The sequence below is a fragment of the Cornus florida genome, unplaced genomic scaffold (genome assembly GCF_030987335.1).
Source record: "Cornus florida cultivar Cherokee Brave unplaced genomic scaffold, ASM3098733v1 CherokeeBrave_3.0.0_Hap2_Chr10, whole genome shotgun sequence".
Lineage (NCBI taxonomy): Eukaryota > Viridiplantae > Streptophyta > Magnoliopsida > Cornales > Cornaceae > Cornus > Cornus florida.
Genome location: NW_026775580.1, coordinates 109,339,557 through 109,359,282, shown reverse-complemented (window position 1 = coordinate 109,359,282; position 19,726 = coordinate 109,339,557). Strand labels below are relative to the sequence as shown.

The 19,726-nt window shown below is 33.9% G+C and overlaps 1 protein-coding gene across 2 annotated transcripts; it reads left to right on the top strand.

Annotated features, from left to right (window-relative positions):
• Positions 1–1,423: 1,423 nt before the first annotated feature.
• Positions 1,424–18,674, top strand: LOC132276979 (protein APEM9). Of its 2 annotated transcripts, none has more exons than XM_059778656.1 (6): positions 1,424–1,580; positions 4,355–4,519; positions 13,554–13,631; positions 14,913–15,195; positions 17,667–17,898; positions 18,223–18,674. In XM_059778656.1, exons 1-6 carry the CDS (start codon positions 1,525–1,527, stop codon positions 18,249–18,251), a joined length of 843 nt encoding a protein of 280 aa, XP_059634639.1. In that variant the 5' UTR covers positions 1,424–1,524; the 3' UTR covers positions 18,252–18,674. The 2 variants fall into 2 exon arrangements, with proteins under 2 accessions (XP_059634639.1, XP_059634638.1); XM_059778655.1 differs by having other exon boundaries at positions 1,425–1,580; positions 17,667–17,998.
• Positions 18,675–19,726: the final 1,052 nt, after the last annotated feature.

Genomic DNA, 19,726 nt, shown 5'->3' with positions numbered 1-19,726 from the left:
TCCTGATATTGTACAAACTATATTTATGGACTGCCATATATATCAGTATATGGATTTGATTTTGTTGATTTTTAATTAAATTCTATAATTCATTTGTCATAATTTGATTTGGTCATTAGATCTCCAAGAAACACACACCACTGGTGTTGAAAATGCGAAGAAGGTGAGGGGTTGGAAAATTAATAGATAAGAGAAAATAACAACACTATTTATGTTTGTAATTTACTGATAAAAGCAAACATTTACAGAAAAGCTGTTTCTATGGTATATGATCATCTCCAAACTTAACAAATAGTACAACCCCTATCATTGCTTATAATCCTTGCTTGTCGCCGGTAAGAACACTCCATCGTCGCCATCATCGTTGCTCTTGACTCAGTTCATCATAAACTTTCAGGTATGAAGAGATTTTAAAGATAGACAAAAAAGCTTTAACTGAAAGAGAAGCCAATCACAAGGAGATATGAAGAGAGAAAGGGTAGTTAGGTCTTTTCGCAATAAGTTTCCATGTCCATCTTAGTCTTTCATAAAACTCAATTTATTTGGAAAATGGAAGTTTGACCCATCTTTTTGGCTTTTGACCTACAAAACTTCATTTTTATGAAATTATTCCTTGAAAATTAACTAATTCTAACTGCAATTGTGAATGGATAGTCTCTTGCGTGATTGCAATTAGCATCCCTCTTCTTTAATTCGAGCATTGGAGGAGCAAAAATTGGTGCAGAGAATGTACTTTGAAACTAAAGACAATTATTTAAGGCATGTTTAGTATGCATTTTTACTTTGTGTTTTGGGCGTTTTGGTAAATAAATAATTGGTTAAGTATAGCACCGAAACCAAACTATGTGGTTTGGAGTCGAAAAATTAATTTGATATTTCTACATGTTTTCATACTGTAGTAATGAATAAAACTCTAACTATGAAAAATATTGTCAGCTATCAACAGTACGATTTTTTTATTTTTTATTTAAAAAAAACACTCTAAAATGACTTTTTAAACTACTATTATATTTTTCAAACTACACTTTTTAACAAAAACATGTTTGTTATTTTTTATTCTAAAAATCTACCTTACCCACCAAACATTTTTACAATTACTATTAAACAAACTCCACGTTAATTTCTCTTTGGAATAAAAATATAAACACAAAACATTTTCAGTTACCAAACATGTCCTTAGACTGTCACATGTCAGCATACAAGTTCTTCTAGAATTGTATAAACTTTTTTTAAGAACTGAATAATAAATCAATTTAAGAACTGAATAATAAACTTTTTTAAGAACTGAATAACAAATTAAGTTAAGAACTGAATAATAAACTTTTTTTAAGAACTGAATAATAAATCAATTTACCTATATATTTAAAACTAAATTAGGCCTCCTAACCCGATCAAGGCCCCAAATAAATACTCGTATCTATTTCCTTTACTAAGAAAGGGTCTTTTTGGGTATCGCCGGTATCTCAATTTAGACGACTTGACAGTTTTGCTGGGAGAGCGTGATAGCAGAGACAATTGCAAGAAATGGCCACCTCTGTCTCAAATCGCCCAATCTGGGAAGAAATTGAACGTTCCGAGAGGTAGCTTTCTAAAACCCTTTGTTAATTCTACTGAAATTTGGTGTTTCGTCGCTTCATTCTATAGCCATAATTTCAATTTTATTTCTCTGTTTCCTACTTTTTCTTGGCTTTCAAACATCCGTATTTTGTTAACATGATTAATGCAAAAGTTAGTCATTTCTGACCTCTATCAACGGGGAAATTGCTATGCCCACCCTATAACTCTTCTTGCTAACCAAAATATTGCGAATCCCATTGTATACCTTGATTTTTATTTTTATTCATATATATATATATATATATATATATATATATATATATTTTGTGTTATATATCCAAAGCAATTAGTTTACAGTGATAATGTTAATAATTCACACTAATATTCTTGCAAATTCAATGCAAATCGTGACATGAGAATAGCTTGTACAATTGTCATTTGATTTTAGATATTAGTGTATCATCATCCCCAAATTTGGTATACAGTACACACTTCACACTTGCATAATTTTGCTCATATCAGTTTGAAGAACGTCATCATTCCTTTTTCTTCTTTTTTTTTTTTTTTTTGATATCCTTGTTGCACAATCTGCATTACATTTTTATTTCTTTTTATATTGTAATTATATGTATAAGGTATATGGTTGTCATGATGAGAACATATTTGATGTGGTAGGGGTTTTATTTCTCTACCATATGTAATATACAGATATCATTTAATTTGTTTTATCATATTGTCATCTGTGATTTCTTTCCCTTTTCCCCCCTTCTTTTTGGGTATCAAAGTTATGAAATTTGTGCTAGCTTTATTTTTATACCCATTCCTTCATTGTCTATTGATTATGATTGCTAAATGAATTTGCAGGTGAGTACAAGTCAAATGGACTTAAACATAAGATCATGTCTCCATCACGTCATGTTTTGGCTCAAATAACTAAGTAAATAAACAGAAGGAGACATAGATATGAGTGAAACACCAACACAGAGGAGGGAGAGAAAAAAAGAAAAAGAAAAAAAAAAAATTACATTACCAAAGATAAACAAAATGATCTTCAACAAAAGTTAACAAAGTGCATTACATAATAGCAATGATAACGAATAAATTAGAAATTCAACTCCTCTTGCTGAAGCATTGCAGACTTTCTTTTTTAAGACACAAGGCTACAACAAATTAGATACCATACATCATTGATGGACTTAAACATAGAATATAGTCATATATGAAGATGTCAATAATGAATTTTTTTACCAGTTATTCTTTACAAGTTATAATCATGGCTTGCAAAAGTAAGTCACACAAGTTTGTGTGTTTGACTATATATTTTGGGTGGGGAAACAATCATGAGCAAAAAATATCCGGAACAAGGTAGCGGCGGAACTCCGCTTCGCCGCATTGGCGATGGCTTGAGGCCTCCCATTATTGCCAGAGAAACCACCCTATTCCGTCCCCCGGGCAAGACACAGATTAAAATAAGCCTCGCACTGACGGCGATAGTATCGCTCCCAAGCAATCCTTAACCATTTCTTCTGCTAGACAGGGCAATATCATTACTCCTATTGTTTCGGCTCACGTGGTGATGGTAGGGGTTCTTCTCCAGTAGGAGGAGAGAAAATATCGACTCCCCTGTAAAAGAGGCTTGGCGATGGTGCTGATGCAGGGACTTCAGGTAGTTCCAAGAAGAGGGCTTCCCTTGAAGGACCCTTTAAATGTAGTTTGTGTCAAAGATAGTTTGACACTGATAAGGGCCTATGTTGTCATATGCGGTCTCACTCGGAGCGTAGTTGGCGTGGTGCTTGTCCTCCACCGATCCAACTTCCTCTGGGCTAAAGTCCGGTGGAGGATAAACACCGCGCCATCTGGGTGTGACTGCATATGACTTCATAGATCTTTATCAGTGTCAAATTATTTTTGGCACAAACTTCATTTAAAGGATCCTTCAAGGGAATCCCTCTTCTTGGAAGTACCTGAACTCCCGGCATCGGCATCGGCATCGCCAAGCTTGAGGAGTCAATATTTTATCTCCTCCTACAAATGAATCTATACCACCACCATGGAGGGCTGGGACAATTGGAGTAATGATCATGTCATGTTTCGTAGAAGAAATGGTTAAGAATCATGTGGGAGAGATACTATCATCGTCAGTGTGAGGCTTATATCAACCTGTGTCTTGCCCAGAGGACGGAATAAGGTGGGTTTCTCTGGCAGTAACGGGAGGCCTCGAGCCTTCACTAGTGTGGCGAGGCGGAGTTCCGTAGCTACCTTGTTCCGGAGATTTTTTGCTCATGATTGTCCACCCAAAAGGATTAGTGAAACACATTGACTTGTGTGACTTACTTTTGCAAGCCGTGATTATAACTTTTAAAGAATAACTGGTAATTAATATTCATTATTGATGTCTTTAAATATTACTGTATTCTATGTTTTAGTCCGTAAATGATGTATGATATGTAATTTGAAAAGAAAGTCTGCAATGCTTTTGTAACAGGAGTTGAAATTGTAATTTATTTTTTAATCATTTTTATATGGAATGCACCTTGTTAACTTTTGTTGAAGTTCATTTTGTTCATCTTTGGTGTTGTAATTTTTCTTTCCATTCTCTGTGTTGATTATTTTCACTCATATGTATGTGTCCTTTTGTTTATTTACCATGTTATTTGAGCCAAACATGAGATTATTTAGACCTTGGAATAAGATGGAATGGAAATTTTGGTTATGTACCTCAATTTATTGGTTTTAACCATGCATTCTTATTATAATGATTTGCAGCTATCTTACTTATCAAAAAAATGATTTGCAGCTATCTTGTTTGCTGTATGTTCGAGGAAGCGGTTTCGTTAGCTTCTTCTGTCCTCAGGCGCTTATGTGATAATGAGTGCACTGAAGGTAGAGAAGATATTGAATTGAATGATATGTTGGAATCAGCTGGTATGGTGCTGGTACAGTCTTTGAAAGAACTTGGAAGGTACGAAACTTCGATATGTTCGGTTACCTTTAATATTAGTTCTCATTTCCTGTTTATATCACCATTTTTTTTTTTTTTTTTCCCTAGAATCATTTGTTTCATTTGGTAGTAAATTATTTATTTAATTTATCTTTCATCTCATTACCATTCTAGTTATACTTTGTAGTAATATGGCCACGACACATTCATCTACTTACCACTCTAGTTATTTGTATTAGGGAAAATTATTCAATAGTGGTCAGTTGTTCATGCTCGTTGATTGATTATTTTTAACTCTCAAATCCAGGAAGTCGAAATTTTGCAGTTTACTGACAGACTCTGTATCTTGATACAGATAATTGTACAGCCCACTGCTCACTAATGTGTATGAGATTTAAAGAGATTGATTTAAAATTAGTAATGATTTTTAGTTAGTTGTTCATTCCTGCTCTTAAAGATTTTAAGAATTTCAATTTGAGAAAGAGAAAAGTGTAGTAATATAGGGGTTTCACCTCTTTAAATTCTTTCCAATAAATAGCAGTAGCATTATGTGTCTCTATATCAATGACAGGAAGTGCCAGGACCCATGTGTAGTGTGTCCTGTTTAATTGGTATTTTATGAAGTGTTACAAAATTATTGAGATTTGATTACTTAGTCCTTTTGACTATACTCTGTAGTCAAAATATTTTAGAACTATAAGGGTGATTGCAATAGTATGCAAATCTGATTGTGTAAGATTGTTAAATGGGAGTGATTTATTTTGTTGTTGGTTGACTAGTTGTAAACCATGAAATGATGGGATGATCTTTTTGTTTATATGTATCTGTCTTGGCTAGATTAGAGTAAGTATTTGAATTGTTGAGGAGTGGGAAAAACTATGAATTGTTGAATTGTTTATTTGAAGTATTTAATGTATGGGGCGGGAATGTGGGGCTGGGGACATAAGTGTTGGGTTTAAATAATAAATAACATGTAGAAATCAAAATTAATCATGAATTAAAGAGAGGTTTTTGATATCATACCTGATTAGAAGATTAAACTTTAGATACCTTTGAGAATTCCTTAGTGCCCTTTGAGAGATCTGAAAAAAATAGAGCGCTTTACCCCCTTCTGAGAGTTGTTGATACGATAGGTCTGAATAAGGGTTTTAAAATCCTTATATATAACAACAACAGGGGGGGACGGCTTCTCTACAAACAAGCATATCTAAGTCTCCCTTCCTATCATGGAAACTTAGATATCAATGGTTAGAAATAAATCACATCAAATAAGTTGGAAAACCACAATTCAACGGTATAAAACCATACTCCCAATTAGACTACCAAATTGGAAAGTACAACTCAATCCATCAAGTATCAATAATTACATTGCAATCCTACTTTAGAAAACGTAGTGTATTGTACCATAAAATAATTTTTATTATTTATATATATATATATAAATTTCCAACAATCTCCCACTTGGTCCGTACACTTTAAGTTTTATAAAATGAAACTATGAATTGTAACACACTTTATAAAAGTCGAGTGGCCACTCATTTTTATTTAGAAAACATAATTATCGAAATTGATGGATTGAAACTTTAGAACACTCTCATCCATAAATTTCCTCAATAGTGGATCATGAATGCGTAGACAAGTAATATATTAGTCTAAACAATTCCATGGTCTCAAAACCAATTCCATCTAGGATTCAAGCAAATATAGTGGTTTTAACTGTATTTCATGAGATGTGCAAACTGCATGTGGTCTAAACGCACACCTCACTATCCGTCCTACTTCATACCATTGCGGTATGTCACCTGAACATATTACAGCAAACCGCCAACCTTCTGTTCAGTGTGAGGGTTTAGCGATATGGAGCCAATCTTATATCTAGCCCAATCTATCCTCATAGAGCGTTAACACTTCCATAGGCAAACTTTAGTAGTTATGTTTGAATTTACCAATGTGGTGCCAATTTCACATCTAGCCCAAACAACTTTATGAGTGAAATACCACTCCCAGGCAATAAGAATAACCCGTGCACGTATCATATACAACAATGTAATAATAATGATGATGATGCATCATAACTTTATTTTCATGTAAATAACTGTCACCATAAGGTGTAAATAAACTGAAAGAAAACAATTGCAATGTAACATGATGTAATAGAGAAATCAGACATCATAACATAACGACTCTTGAATACCCGTCCGAATCACGTGCTCTTTAAATATTTTTGGCTGAAGACCTTTAGTGAGAGGATATGCAATCATCCTTGCTGTATCTATATGGGAATCTCAATAATACCTTTCTTAACCTTCTCGCACACGTAAAGGTACTTTACATCTATGTGTATATTACGCTTGGCCAATTTTTCATTTTTCACATATTTTGTGACAGCTTCATTATCATAGAAAATTATCAAAGGCTTGTGTATGGAGTCCACAACCTTTAAATCCGTAATAAACTGTTTCAATCACATGGCACGTTTGGTCGCTTCATAACAACTGATCAACTCTGCATACATAGTTGAATTTGCTATAATGGATTGCTTAGAGTTTTTCCATAATACAGCTCCCTAAGCCAACATAAAAATATATCCAGAAGTGGATTTTCTACTACTCGAACAACCTGCATAGTCCGAATTAGAATAATCATCTATCTCCAAACAATCTGATTTCCTGTACACCAAGATAAACTCTTTTGTTCTCTGAAGATACCTTCTTCACCGCGCTCCAATAAGCAATACCTGGATTTTGCTGAAATCTTCCAAGCATCCCAACCACATAACTAATATAGGTCTAATGCACGTTGTAGCATACATTAGACTTCCAACTGCAGACGCATATGCGGTGATATCAATTGTACTTCTTTCAATCTCATTCCTAGGACATTGTTCCTCTGAAAAAATATTCCTTTTTATAACTGGAACCTCACCTGGTGCACAATTTTCCATCCCAAAAGTTTTTAAAATTTTATTAATATATGCCTTTTGAGATAAACCAAGTGTGCCTGCCGTGCGATCTCTATGGATCCTAATACCCAGGACAAACTCAGCATTGCCCATATCCTTCATCTCAAAATGATTTGATAAAAAATTCTTCGTATCATGTATAGCATGAATGTCATTGCTAGCTAGTAAGATATTATCAACATATAAGACAAGAATAATAAAACGACTCCCACTGACCTTGAGATATATGCATTTGTCTCCAACATTCTCCTTAAACCCATAGCTAGTAATCACTTAATCAAATTTCAAGTACCACTGTCGTGAAGCTTGTTTAAGCCCATAAATTGATTTCTTTAATTTACACACTTGATGTTCATGTCCCTTAACCACAAAACCTTCAGGTTGAGACATGTGTATCTCTTCCTCAAGTTCTTCATTAAGGAATGCTGTCTTCACATCCATCTGATGCAACTCAAAATCATAATGTGCAACAATAGCAAGAATGACACTCAAAGAATTCTTTGATGAAACTAGAGAGAGTCTTAGAGAAATCAACACCTGGCTTCTGCTTGAAACCTTTAGCCACCAATCTAGCTTTATATCTATCAACATTTCCAAGTGAATCCCTCTTGGTCTTAAAGACCCATTTACACTCCACTGCATTGCGATCTGTAGGTAAATCAACAAGCTCCCACACCCCATCAACATCCATAGAGTGCATTTCATCTTTCATAACATCTATCCAACTAGAAGATTCACGACTCTCCATGGCTTCATTAAATGAAGTTGGATCCTCGTGCTCGCCAATGTCAACTTCACTCACATACACGTCAAAGTCATCAGGTATAGCGGACCTCCGAGTTCTAGAAGATCTTCTAAGTTGAGCAGGCTCAGAAAGTGGATTAAAAGTTGAAGCAAGAGACTGCATATAAAGAATAACTGAAGGGGTGGGACTAGGAGCTCTGAATGGAATCACTGAAGTTGGAATTAAATCTATAGTAAATGGAATACGCATAGAAGATTGCTCCTCTGAAAAAGAGAAAGTACGATAATCCAAACTCTCATTGGATTCGTCATTCTCAATAAATTTTGCATGACTTGTCTCAACAATCTCCATAGGTCTAGAGGGACAATAAAATCTGTAACCAAATGGTCTCTCAGGATACCCAATGAAATGACAAGTAACAGTGCGAGGATCAAGCTTCTTAAAATCAAGATTGTACAACTTTGCCTCTGCAAGACATCCCCACACATGCAAATGTCGAAGACTAGGTCAACGACCTATCTAAAGCTTGAAAGGTATTTCAGGAGTTGCTTTACATGGCACCCTATTAAGAATATAAACTGCCGTTTTAAGAGCTTCTCCCCAAAAGTTCTCAGGTAGTGAAGAATGACTCATCATACTGCAAACAACATCTTGATAGGTGCGGTTTCTCCTCTTTGCAACTCCATTTTGTTCAAGAGAACCAAGTGTGGCATACTGTGGCACTATACCTTGCTCCTTGAAGTACGTGACGAAAGGACCATAATTCACACCCTCCTGGTCCATTCTCCCATAATACTCACCACCTCGGTCCGATCTTACAATTTTAATCTTTTTGTCTAACTGTTTTTCAACTTCAGTCTAATAGATCTTAAACATGTTAAGTGCATCGGACTTTTGGTGTATTAGGTACAAAAAAGCATACCTTGAGAAATCATCAATAAAGGTAATAAAATACCTTTGTCCTCCTCGAGAAGTGGTAGGAAACGGACCACAAATATCTGTGTGAATAAGGTCCAAAAGACTAGATGACCGACTAGCCTCAAAGTTGCGTTTCTTCTGCATCTTCCCCTTGACATAGTCAACACATAAATCAAAATCTGAAAAATTTAGTGGTCTTATAATCTCATCCTTGACCAAGCGTTCAAGTCTCTTTCGAGAGACATGCCCTAATCTCTTATGCCACAATATAGATGAATCCTCTCTAATAAAAGCACGTTTTGATCCCGAAGGTATTGAATCCACAGAAAAACAAGAAGCAAGTATATGAGAATCATCCAACAATAACTGATATAAACCATCAATTAAACAACCATGTCCAACTGTATTATTACCATAATGAATAGTAACAGATCCATCACCAAAAGAAAACCGAAAACTCAAAGCATTAAGTCTTGAAACTGAAAGTAAATTATGCTTAATAGTAGGAACATAAAAAACATCCTGAAGCTCTAAGGAAAAACCAGTGTGTAACACTAGCGAAATCGTCCCAACAGCTGCAACATGAACCGCATCAACATTACTCAACACCAATTTCTCCTCAGCCCTGGGTTTTTTCTGGCTTCAAAGTCCCTGTGATGAACAAGAGATATGTATAGATGCACCCGTATCAATCCACCATGTATGATTAGGCACATTAACTAAGTTGGATTCAAATATTACCATAGCAACTCCCATACCTGCTTTGTTTTTCTTTAACCAATTTTTGTAGCTGTAGCAGTCTTTCTTTTTGATGTCCTTTCTTATTACAGAGTCAACACTCATCATTCGCATTTGCATGATCAATGCCTTTTCCTTTGTTGTCTTGCTTTCCATTTTTCTGAATTGCCTGATTCCCTTTCTTGCCGACTTTCCACTTGAAGTTATTCCTGCTTTTATTGCTTACGACAAGATGAGTTGACTCAAATTTAGCACCCTTGAGCCGCTCTTCCTCGGTCACACAAAGTGCCAATAGTTGATTAATGTCCCATTTTGTCTCTCGTGAATTATAATTTATCCTGAAAGCATCAAAAGATCTAGGCAGAGAATAAATCACCAAATGTGATTCCCTACTCCCTGAGACCATTAACCAGCTTGCATATCTTATAGATGTACTTCCTCACTGAACCACTGCCATCATAACTGGTTGACATAAGTTGTGTCAAATAATAATACTGAAGTTGCTTCTTGGTACCCATGAACTGCTTCTTAATTAAATCAAGAAGCGCCTTGGCAGTATCAAATACAGGAATACCACCAAGAATAGTCTCACCAATAGAAGCACGAATCAACCTGATGGCCATGGTATTAGCCTTAGTCCACTTAGCATGCAACAACTTTACTGCTTCAGAAGACTCTTCAGTGATTGCAGCGGGTTTCTCCTCATAAAGTACGAACTCATAGTCCAAAAAACCCAACATAATATCAACAGTTGTCCTCCAAGTAGTATAATTCGAACCATTCAATGGTTCAATCCCTGTGAGCTGTCTTTGAATAGCGGAAGCGTCCATAACTGTAATACATGTTATATCAAATAACATAAAAAATGAACAACATATAAAATAATATGTCACAGCTTTAGGGATTATTACTTTAATTCGTGCTTGGGTTTTAAGCTGACTTTCTCAGGATGTTTTACTATATGCAAAAACCGTCCACCCTGCGGGAACAGATAAAATGCCATCTAAAAATCACATTTTGGTAAAATTTTAGATTTTAATTTACCCCTAAACTTACGATCAAATCGCACATAGACCTATTTGATTATACTTGAATTGTTGCTGAACACTTCCACTACCTTTTGGCAAGAGGGTTATTCAGTTATAATCCAAGCACTCTCAAATATTCTACTCACTTATCCCACATTAAGACATGGATCACCTTTTGGCAGTATAAATGCCCTCATGTAGGTAAGTGCACTGTGAGACCTCAATAAGACCAATGCCTTAAAATTTCAAAAAAATAATAACCTCCATGAACATGTCACTTTTTAGTAGGCATAACTCACTTTGACTATTATTTTTGAAACGGTCATTTTACTGATCCTCATAAACCCCAATGAAGGACCTTATCATTAGAAGTTCCATTTTAATCAGGTTCAAATTTATTTATTTAATGTGCATAAACCAAACCAAAATATGGAACAAATACCATAAATTAATTATAAAGCATTGGATAGCACCATTAAAATTATATGTATTGCACACTCATGAGGTCATGCAATTTCATCACCATTATGTGGGATTTCTATCAATTAGTCAATGAGCAATTTAATAAATAATACATGAAATCACTACCTCACATATATGGAATAATTTAAAGAATTAATTAAATATTCAAACATATATCTCTCTATATATATACTATACACAGTATGATTTTCGCAATCAAATTCATTGATTTTTGTTTCTCGTTCGGTGTGCTTACTTGATAAAGGAAACAAATTATACAAGAAACGAACTGATGGACTATAAAGTACATAAATTTAATTGACTTTGTATAACTAATTCATGCTTTAAAAAAAAACTTCATTCGGCGTGCACAGCATATACAAGAAACAAACTGATGGACTATAAAGTACATGAATTGAATTGACTTTGTATAACTAATTCATGCTTTAAAAAGAAAAAAAAAAAAACTTCGTTCGGCATGCACAACATATACAAGAAACAAACTGATGGACTATAAAGTACATGAATTTAATTGACTTTGTATAACTAATTCATGCTTAAAGTTCTGCTGGACTATAAATTGCTCACAAACAATCTCGTTCGACGTGCACAAGTATTTGAGAACAGAACCTTTGAATCAATTATGTGATGAATTTATGTGGTTAAATTAATTGGATATCCCAAAAGCCATAACTGATTAGTCAAATACCATTATTGATTGCATTAATATTTTCAAAGAGTTTTGGACCATGTGATTAAATGTTAATCACCCACGAAAATCATGGACACAAAGGTAATCAGTGCGATTTTAAAACACCTAAATATACTACATCATAAATCAATCTTTACTATTTTGATTTCTACAAACCTTAACTTGGCTCTGATACCAATTGTTGGGTTTAAATAATAAATAACATGTAGAAATCAAAATTAATCATGAATTAAAGAGAGGTTTTTGATATCATACCTGATTAGAAGATTAAACTTTAGATACCTTTGAGAATTCCTTAGTGCCCTTTGAGAGATTTGAAAAAAATGGAGCGCTTTACCCCTTCTGAGAGTTGTCGATACGGTAAGTCTGAATAAGGGTTTTAAAATCCTTATATATAACAACAACAGGGGGTGACAGCTTCTCTACAAACAAGCATAACTAAGTCTCCCTTCCAATCATGGAAACTTAGATATCAATGGTTAGAAATAAATCACACCAAATAAGTTGGAAAACCACAATCCAACGGTATACAACCATACTCCCAATTAGACCACCAAATTGGAAAGTACAACCCAATCCATCAAGTATCAATAATTATATTGCAATCCTACTTTAGAAAACGTAGTGCATAGGACCATAAAATAATTTTTATTATTTATATATATATAAAAATTTCCAACAATAAGATCATGGGAAATAGAGTGGGAGTGCCTTCATTCCATGGATTGATTAGTTTGTATGATAAAATGTGAATACTGCTATCTAGGAAGACACACACCTAAAAGGTGTGTTAGACGCATTGGATTTGTCCAGACATGTATCGGGCATGGGAAAAAATTGCCACAATTAAAAAAATAAAAATGTGTAGGAGCATATTGATTGACATTTTTTTGTGTTGGTGGCTTATTGATGCTGCTGCTCATTTTTCACAACAGGTTTTTTTTTTTTTTTTTTTTTTCTAATTTAGAAAATTGTCTCTTCTACACACCAATATCTTCATTGGACATGCTCATTGGGTGGGCACTTTTGTTTCCTGATTGCTCAACATCCTGTGTGATTAAGTTTGACAGTTTAGCAACTACATTATGAGTGTTCTTGTTTGTTTAATTTAGGTGTGTTATTTCATTGCAGTAAAAAAGAACATTATTTACGTCCATTTAGCTTTGACTAAGTTGGTGATTTCTTGTTTGATTTCATTCTTACGTGGATGAATAATGTTCTTGATGTGATTGACTTGGGTTGAAATTCTAATAAGAAACATGAATGTTGATTTTTGTGTGCATCTACTTTGGTGTACAGCCTGCGTGCCTGTGCTGTGCAGTGTGCTTCCATTACAATATTTCTAGTTGTTGTTTTTATCTTGTCTTCCTCTAATTATTGTACTCTTCATCATTGACACGTATGTTTTCATGACAGTGCTGACAGACACACACATCGCATAACTTAATCTTAAACTAATTGTGATTTCGTTATTTCTTTGTTATTTGCAGGACAATTGAAATTCTGAATGAGCTTAAACTGTTGTTCGGTTCAGTCACTGGCATTCCTGTTCAAGTTCTCCTAACTGGGTATTCTTATTTTTTGCACATGTTTTTTCATTTCTTTTCAAATTTTCTAGGAGGAAAAACTTTGACATATCTGTGAAAGTGTTCCATCTTCATAAATTGAGGGGTTAAACTTAAAGTTCATAGCTGCTTTGGCTCTAGGATTTCCACATGTAGTTAGTATTTGATGCAGCTTTTTACATGTTTATTTTCATTTTTCTTTTTCTTCTTTTTCATGCTAAAGCCCTGCAGTGACAATAGTATATCTTTAAAAACAAGAATAAAGAGAATTACCCAATTCTGGTCTCACTACAACAGAGGGTCTTGGGGAGTGAGGAGGACTTGAGACAGACTTAACCTTTTTTATTTCACGAAGTGGCTGTTCTGAGGCTCGAACTTGCACAAATGACACTGATATTGAAGCAGTAAAACCGCTGAGCCAGGCTGTTTAAAATAATATTTTCATAAATGATGAGAATTTTATAAAACGCTTTAACCACTCCACAGGTAACCAAATTACCACCTTTATATTTGAAATGCCAAAGATATTCTCTCCGCCCAACCCCCTTCCCCAAAAGGAGAAAAAAAAAAAAAAAAAAAAAAAAAGAAAGAAAAGAAGTGCCACTCCAAGTTTCAACCCAGTCAGCCACCAATACCAAAAATAGGAAAATAAAAAAACACATACACAATTCCAAACTCCCATTTCATGCAAGGTGCCTCCATGATTCCTTTCTTCATATGCATAACTTTCTTGGGATCGAAGCCTGCTAGAAACCTAGAAAATAAGTGCTGGTTATTTATTTATTTTATAATATATATTTCTATATAAAAATATAGATTTAGTTATTGTGGTATTTGGTATTTTTCTGTATCCTTTTTCTACATTAAAAATAAAAAAAAAATAAAAAAAATAGTGTCGGTGTAACCATGTTGTGGCATTTTTGCTAAATGTCTGCATTTGGTGCTACTGATAATGTCAATGTATTAACTGTTTATTTACTTATCAATATATATATATATATATATATATGTATTAATTGTTTCTTTTTTCCACTGGCTAATGAGAACATAACATGTAACATATCTTTATGCAATGTGGGCAATCATGTAGTAGAGGGGAAGTTGGGATTGCAAAACTTTTCATATCTTTATACTTGCCCATAGTTTGAATTATATTTATGCTTACCCATATCCCTTTTGAATCATTTTTGTGGTTTGTACTTTGGTCATTCTAATTTGTCAGTGTAACACTGGTTGTGGCAATCCAGAATTTGGGTGCACTGTATTTAATATTTCATTTTTCAGGGTGTATTTTCAGATATCAGAAGCTCCTTCAGGTGTCCGAGAATTTCTCGAGGAATTCCTTAGCAAATGGAGATACGTAGATGAACAATACTATGTTCTTGCAACTGCAGAAGCGAATGTGTCTTATGTTGAAGGATGTGAAGGTCGTTTTATGCTTGGAGTTGACGAATATCTGGAAGTTGTTGAGGTCTATGTTATAACGTTTCTTGGGATGGTTCTGGGTGAGATGGACCTTGCTATCTCTTGGGTTGAAAAAGCCACCTTACCCGAGGAAAAGCGGCAGGTAACTAGTATTTCTCTCATCTTAATTTAGACGATATCTTCCAGAATTGGTTAAAGCTGTATATGTGGTTTCCATATAAATATGTTTGTGTTTGACTATCATTTAGTTAAGGGGATTCTGTAATTGTCAATAACTGGTCTGGAATCTGGATTGCAGTATCCTACATTTCTGTATTGTGTACCTTGTAAATTCTAATTAAATCCTATTTTAGATTCTTTATAGATATGAATCACTGGACATATTTCTTTTCTTATCAATTAATTTGTTTATTGTTAGAAATGTACGAGTAGAAATGGGCTCATTATGATATTCCAAAATAATCTAATTTTAGATATATCTAAAACTTCTGTCTCACGATTACTAGTTGCAATAGTTAACCTTTGGAAGAAGCAAGCAATAGCAGTTAGTTTTTTTTTGGTTCAAAAGATTATTATTTTTATTATTATTATTTATTTTCGGGCTAGTGAGTCGAATGAAATTTCATTACTCCTTTCTTCACTTCTTATTATTTGATGAGAGAAATTTATGTTGGACTCTTGAATATTTTTCAACTTTGTGATTCTTATAAGGAGTGTTCTTCAAGTGTTGTTGTCATTGGTTGCTTTTCAAGCTGAACAATGGTCCTTTTCTTTATTTGCCGACACTTTTTTTCAAATATTTTCTACATTTGAATACATTATTGAATGGCTTTTCGAGCTTCATCAGTCAACTTTTGGAGTTTAACAACTGAAATTTCTTTTCCTGTTCACTTGATTCTTTTTTATTGACTGAAGACCATTTATAGTTGCATCATCTTGATGAAGATATGAGATTAAGGTCGCTTTTAAACTATATTGAGGATGCCCAGTAATTGTTAGGGAGGATTTTGGAAAGAGAAGTAGTGTAGGACTAATGGGGGTTGTTTTGTTGGTTTAAAGTGTGTTTCAAGTAAATCTGCTAGTAGTGCTATTTTCTTATTACTCAAAAGATTATGAGAAACAATGTGTGAGGAGGAAAAAATTAGCAAAGAAAGACATAACACAATCATGATATCTTAAACAAAGAACAGAAGTTGCAGTTTCTTGGCACTTTAATAATTAATTCTAGATAGAAGTTTGGATTTTGGAATCCCTTTTATAAACTTTAAAACCCTTACAACAATAAACAGTAGCCCATAAATCAGACTAAACATTAACCCTTAATCAAAACTTATTTATATATTTTTGTAAAGGGTATCTTTTAGCGTGAACTATGCTGTATAGATATCTTCTAAAATAGTTTAATACCTTTATTTTTTGAGTGATCGATTAAATTCTAATAGATGTGTTTTGTCCAAATATCTTTATTTTAGAAGTTGCATGAGTTTTAGGAAAGGGGCGATTACTTAAGGGCAGGTTAGTCACTTAGTGCAATTTACTCCGCTGGATAGAATCATGGCCGGTCATGGCCCATAGATTGCAATTATTAAAAGGACTGGAGATTGCATTTTTGCTCAGGCAACCCGAGGATCTTATAAAAGGGTTGTTCCTGTTTATGAATGACAACTTTTTTGGAGATCTAATACTTGAATTGTTGGCGTTATTATTATTGTTGTTGTTGTTCTCATTATTATTAGTACTATTATTGTTTTGTAAGTTGTGGGTGTATTAGCTTCGTGGTTTTCTTTCTTAATTTATTTTTTAATCTTTTTTTCATATGTGGACTGCATGAAGACACGTGAATGGTAATTTGAAGGCAATCTTATAGCTTGAGAAATTCTCTGGATTGCATGTGCAGTAGATGATGATCTATTCAAATAACAGTTTTGGTCTTTAACTAGTTGGGTTAGTGTTTTGTTATGTCATGGAATCCAAACAATTGGTTTTTCCTAATTCTGATTTCCAGTTGAAACGAGATCGCATTTGATTCAAGTTGCAGTTAGTTTTATGAAAATCAAGTTCTCTGCTCTCTATCATAATCAAGTATGCATTATCTGGTCAGCCCTAAAAAGATTAACCCCACTACTGCGCACATCTTCTTCATATAGTATTGAGCGTCAATAAATGACTTCAAAATGAGAATAAGATATGCTAAATGTTCTCCCCAATGAGCATTCACTTTTATCATTTTTGCCGTCATCGGGGCCATCATCAATCATCTTCTTTTTTTAACTTTGTATACTCATCTTTAATTTAGTCCTATTTCATGAAAGAGTTATAGAATTTTATGGGGAACTTAATGTGAATGAAGTCTTAAACCACCACCCAGTTATGCATATGCTATAGTCGTCAGATAATTATAAACCAAGAAAAGTAAACTTGCAACTTAATTATTTTGTGCACAAACATGCTTTGGTTGTATGAAATAAGATTTGTGAACAAAACAAAGTAAATACTTTCACCTTTTTTCCCTGAGTTTGATAAGCTGAATGCTAGTGAAATGGTACATTTTTCTTGTTAGATTATAAGACTTCTGCACCAGTCACCTTTTTTTCCCCCTAATCTTGTTTGTAGGAACTTTTGAGAAGACTGCACTCCCTGTGTTCTTCTAAGCTAACCAGTTCATCACATGGTTCATTGGAACCCTCACTGGCAGATGAACTTGATACATCTGAGGGATCTCCAAAAGCCCTGAAGGCCCATTTCCCTTCTAATGGAGACGATGATAAGAGAAAGGCAATCTTGAAATTATATGGACAAGGTGTTCCATGTTTTTGGTGGTTCCGCACCATCAATTTGAAGTTTGGTAATGCTCAGTTTGTCGTATCAAATGGGAATATAGTATTGGGCTGTTTGATGTTTCTCATTTATTTTTTTCTGCGAAGAAAACAAGCCAGTTTAAAAAGGTAAGATATTATTTTCTTGGCGATCTTTGTGCTCTGTATGAGCCATCTGTCTAGAATGTTATAAAAATGATGTCTCATAGGGTTTGGATTTTCATCGGTTCATGGCTAGAATTAAAGGAGGCAGAGAATATCTTGACTTTGAAAAGGCAGAATGCTATATGCGAAATCACCAATACTTGTTTGTATCCATTATTTGATATTTATGTAGTGTTTATTTATTTCAGGGTTCTTAAGAGACAAGCTTTTTCTATGAAGAAGGCTTTGGTAGACTTGTGGCAGCTTGCTTTCTCTTACCAAGTGAATCCTCTAGCTGCTGTCCAACCACTTCCGGCTGCAACGCGTGGAAGCAGGTGATGGTGCCTCGTGTTCCCCAATTCTTCCCATCTCAAGGCTATAGCCATTCGTGCGCTTTGGGAGGAAATATTTCTATACAACACAAAATTTACTCGTGGAAAATCTTCACTGCTAGCTAACAAATGATTTCAATAAATTTCCTATGAAGCTATAGCTCGTTCTTTTCCCCTTGTATAATGCAATAAAATTGTGTTAGATGTCTGGGCATCGGCATTTTTGCAATTCTTGTATAAAAATGAAAATCTGCATTAGAATACTTAGTAAAACATTAACGAATCCATTCAATTCAGGGAGACATTTAAGCAGGGTTTTATTTTCATAATCTGAGTTCTTTGCACTCAATCTGTAGAAGAAAATCTTCCAACAAGCTTGGCTCAACCTGAAATGCATGGTGGTGTTAAAGTGTGATCGTGGAATGAAGAGGTGATAGGCTGAAGCTCTTTTTATTATTTATTTGGGCCTTTGTTTTGTGACCTCCTGGCCCCTGGGTATACCCCTTTGTAGTCGTACACTTTTCTTCATCTAAATAAAAAATTACTTACCCATGAAAAGGTGAGCCATCGTGCATTGTTCAAACGTGACAGGACTCAAAAATAGTCGAAGTACATAACTGATATTCACTACTTTTTACTGACAAATGAAAGTGGTGAAATTCATTATTTAAAATTATGAATTGGTAAAGTTCATGGTGGTGAGATAACTTTGATTCCACGTGAAGCTTGTTAATTAATGAAAAATAAGTGTATAAATTTTTTTAAAATTTAGACAAAATTCATTGAGGTTATGTTCGATTGAATGGAATTGAAATTGGAGTTTTGAAATTAAAATTAAAAAAAAAAATAGTTTTAGTTGTTTTTTTTTCAATTCCAAGCAAATGAACGTAGCCTGAAAGTGTTATTTATTCATTTTTTTATCTTGTGTGTATTTTAAAATTTTTGAGAAATTTTGATTTCAGGATTTTTTCTGTCTTTTTATTTTTTTCCTTCCATTTTTTTTTTTTCCCTCTAATTTGAATAACTTATACTATAGAATCAATATTACACCAGTTAAATTGTAAACTTCATAGCAAAGGCTATAATATAGTGGAATCTTTTGATAAGAAGGACTTGTGAAGTTGTCCTGTATCGGATATGGATGAGAAAGTAAATGCGTATATATAAATTAAGTATTAGCCCCACATAATAATTTAAGCTTTTAAATTAGATTACAAACATCCCACCCATTACAATTAATGAATTCAAAATTAGATCATTTGAGTTTAATAATTTGAATAACTTCTCAAATCTTTAATTTATAATTATTTTATATTGTAAAGACATTTGTCACCTTTTTTTTTTTTTTTTTTCCCAGTCTATAAATAATATCTTAATTTTT

Excerpts from the sequence above, each read along its gene's own strand:
- LOC132276979 (XM_059778655.1), top strand. The coding sequence starts at position 1,525 with ATGGCCACCTCTGTCTCAAATCGCCCAATCTGGGAAGAAATTGAACGT. Across the intron at positions 15,196-17,666 it reads TACCCGAGGAAAAGCGGCAG|GAACTTTTGAGAAGACTGCA; the intron begins GTAACTAGTATT and ends TCTTGTTTGTAG. Across the intron at positions 17,999-18,222 it reads AAACAAGCCAGTTTAAAAAG|GGTTCTTAAGAGACAAGCTT; the intron begins GTAAGATATTAT and ends TATTTATTTCAG.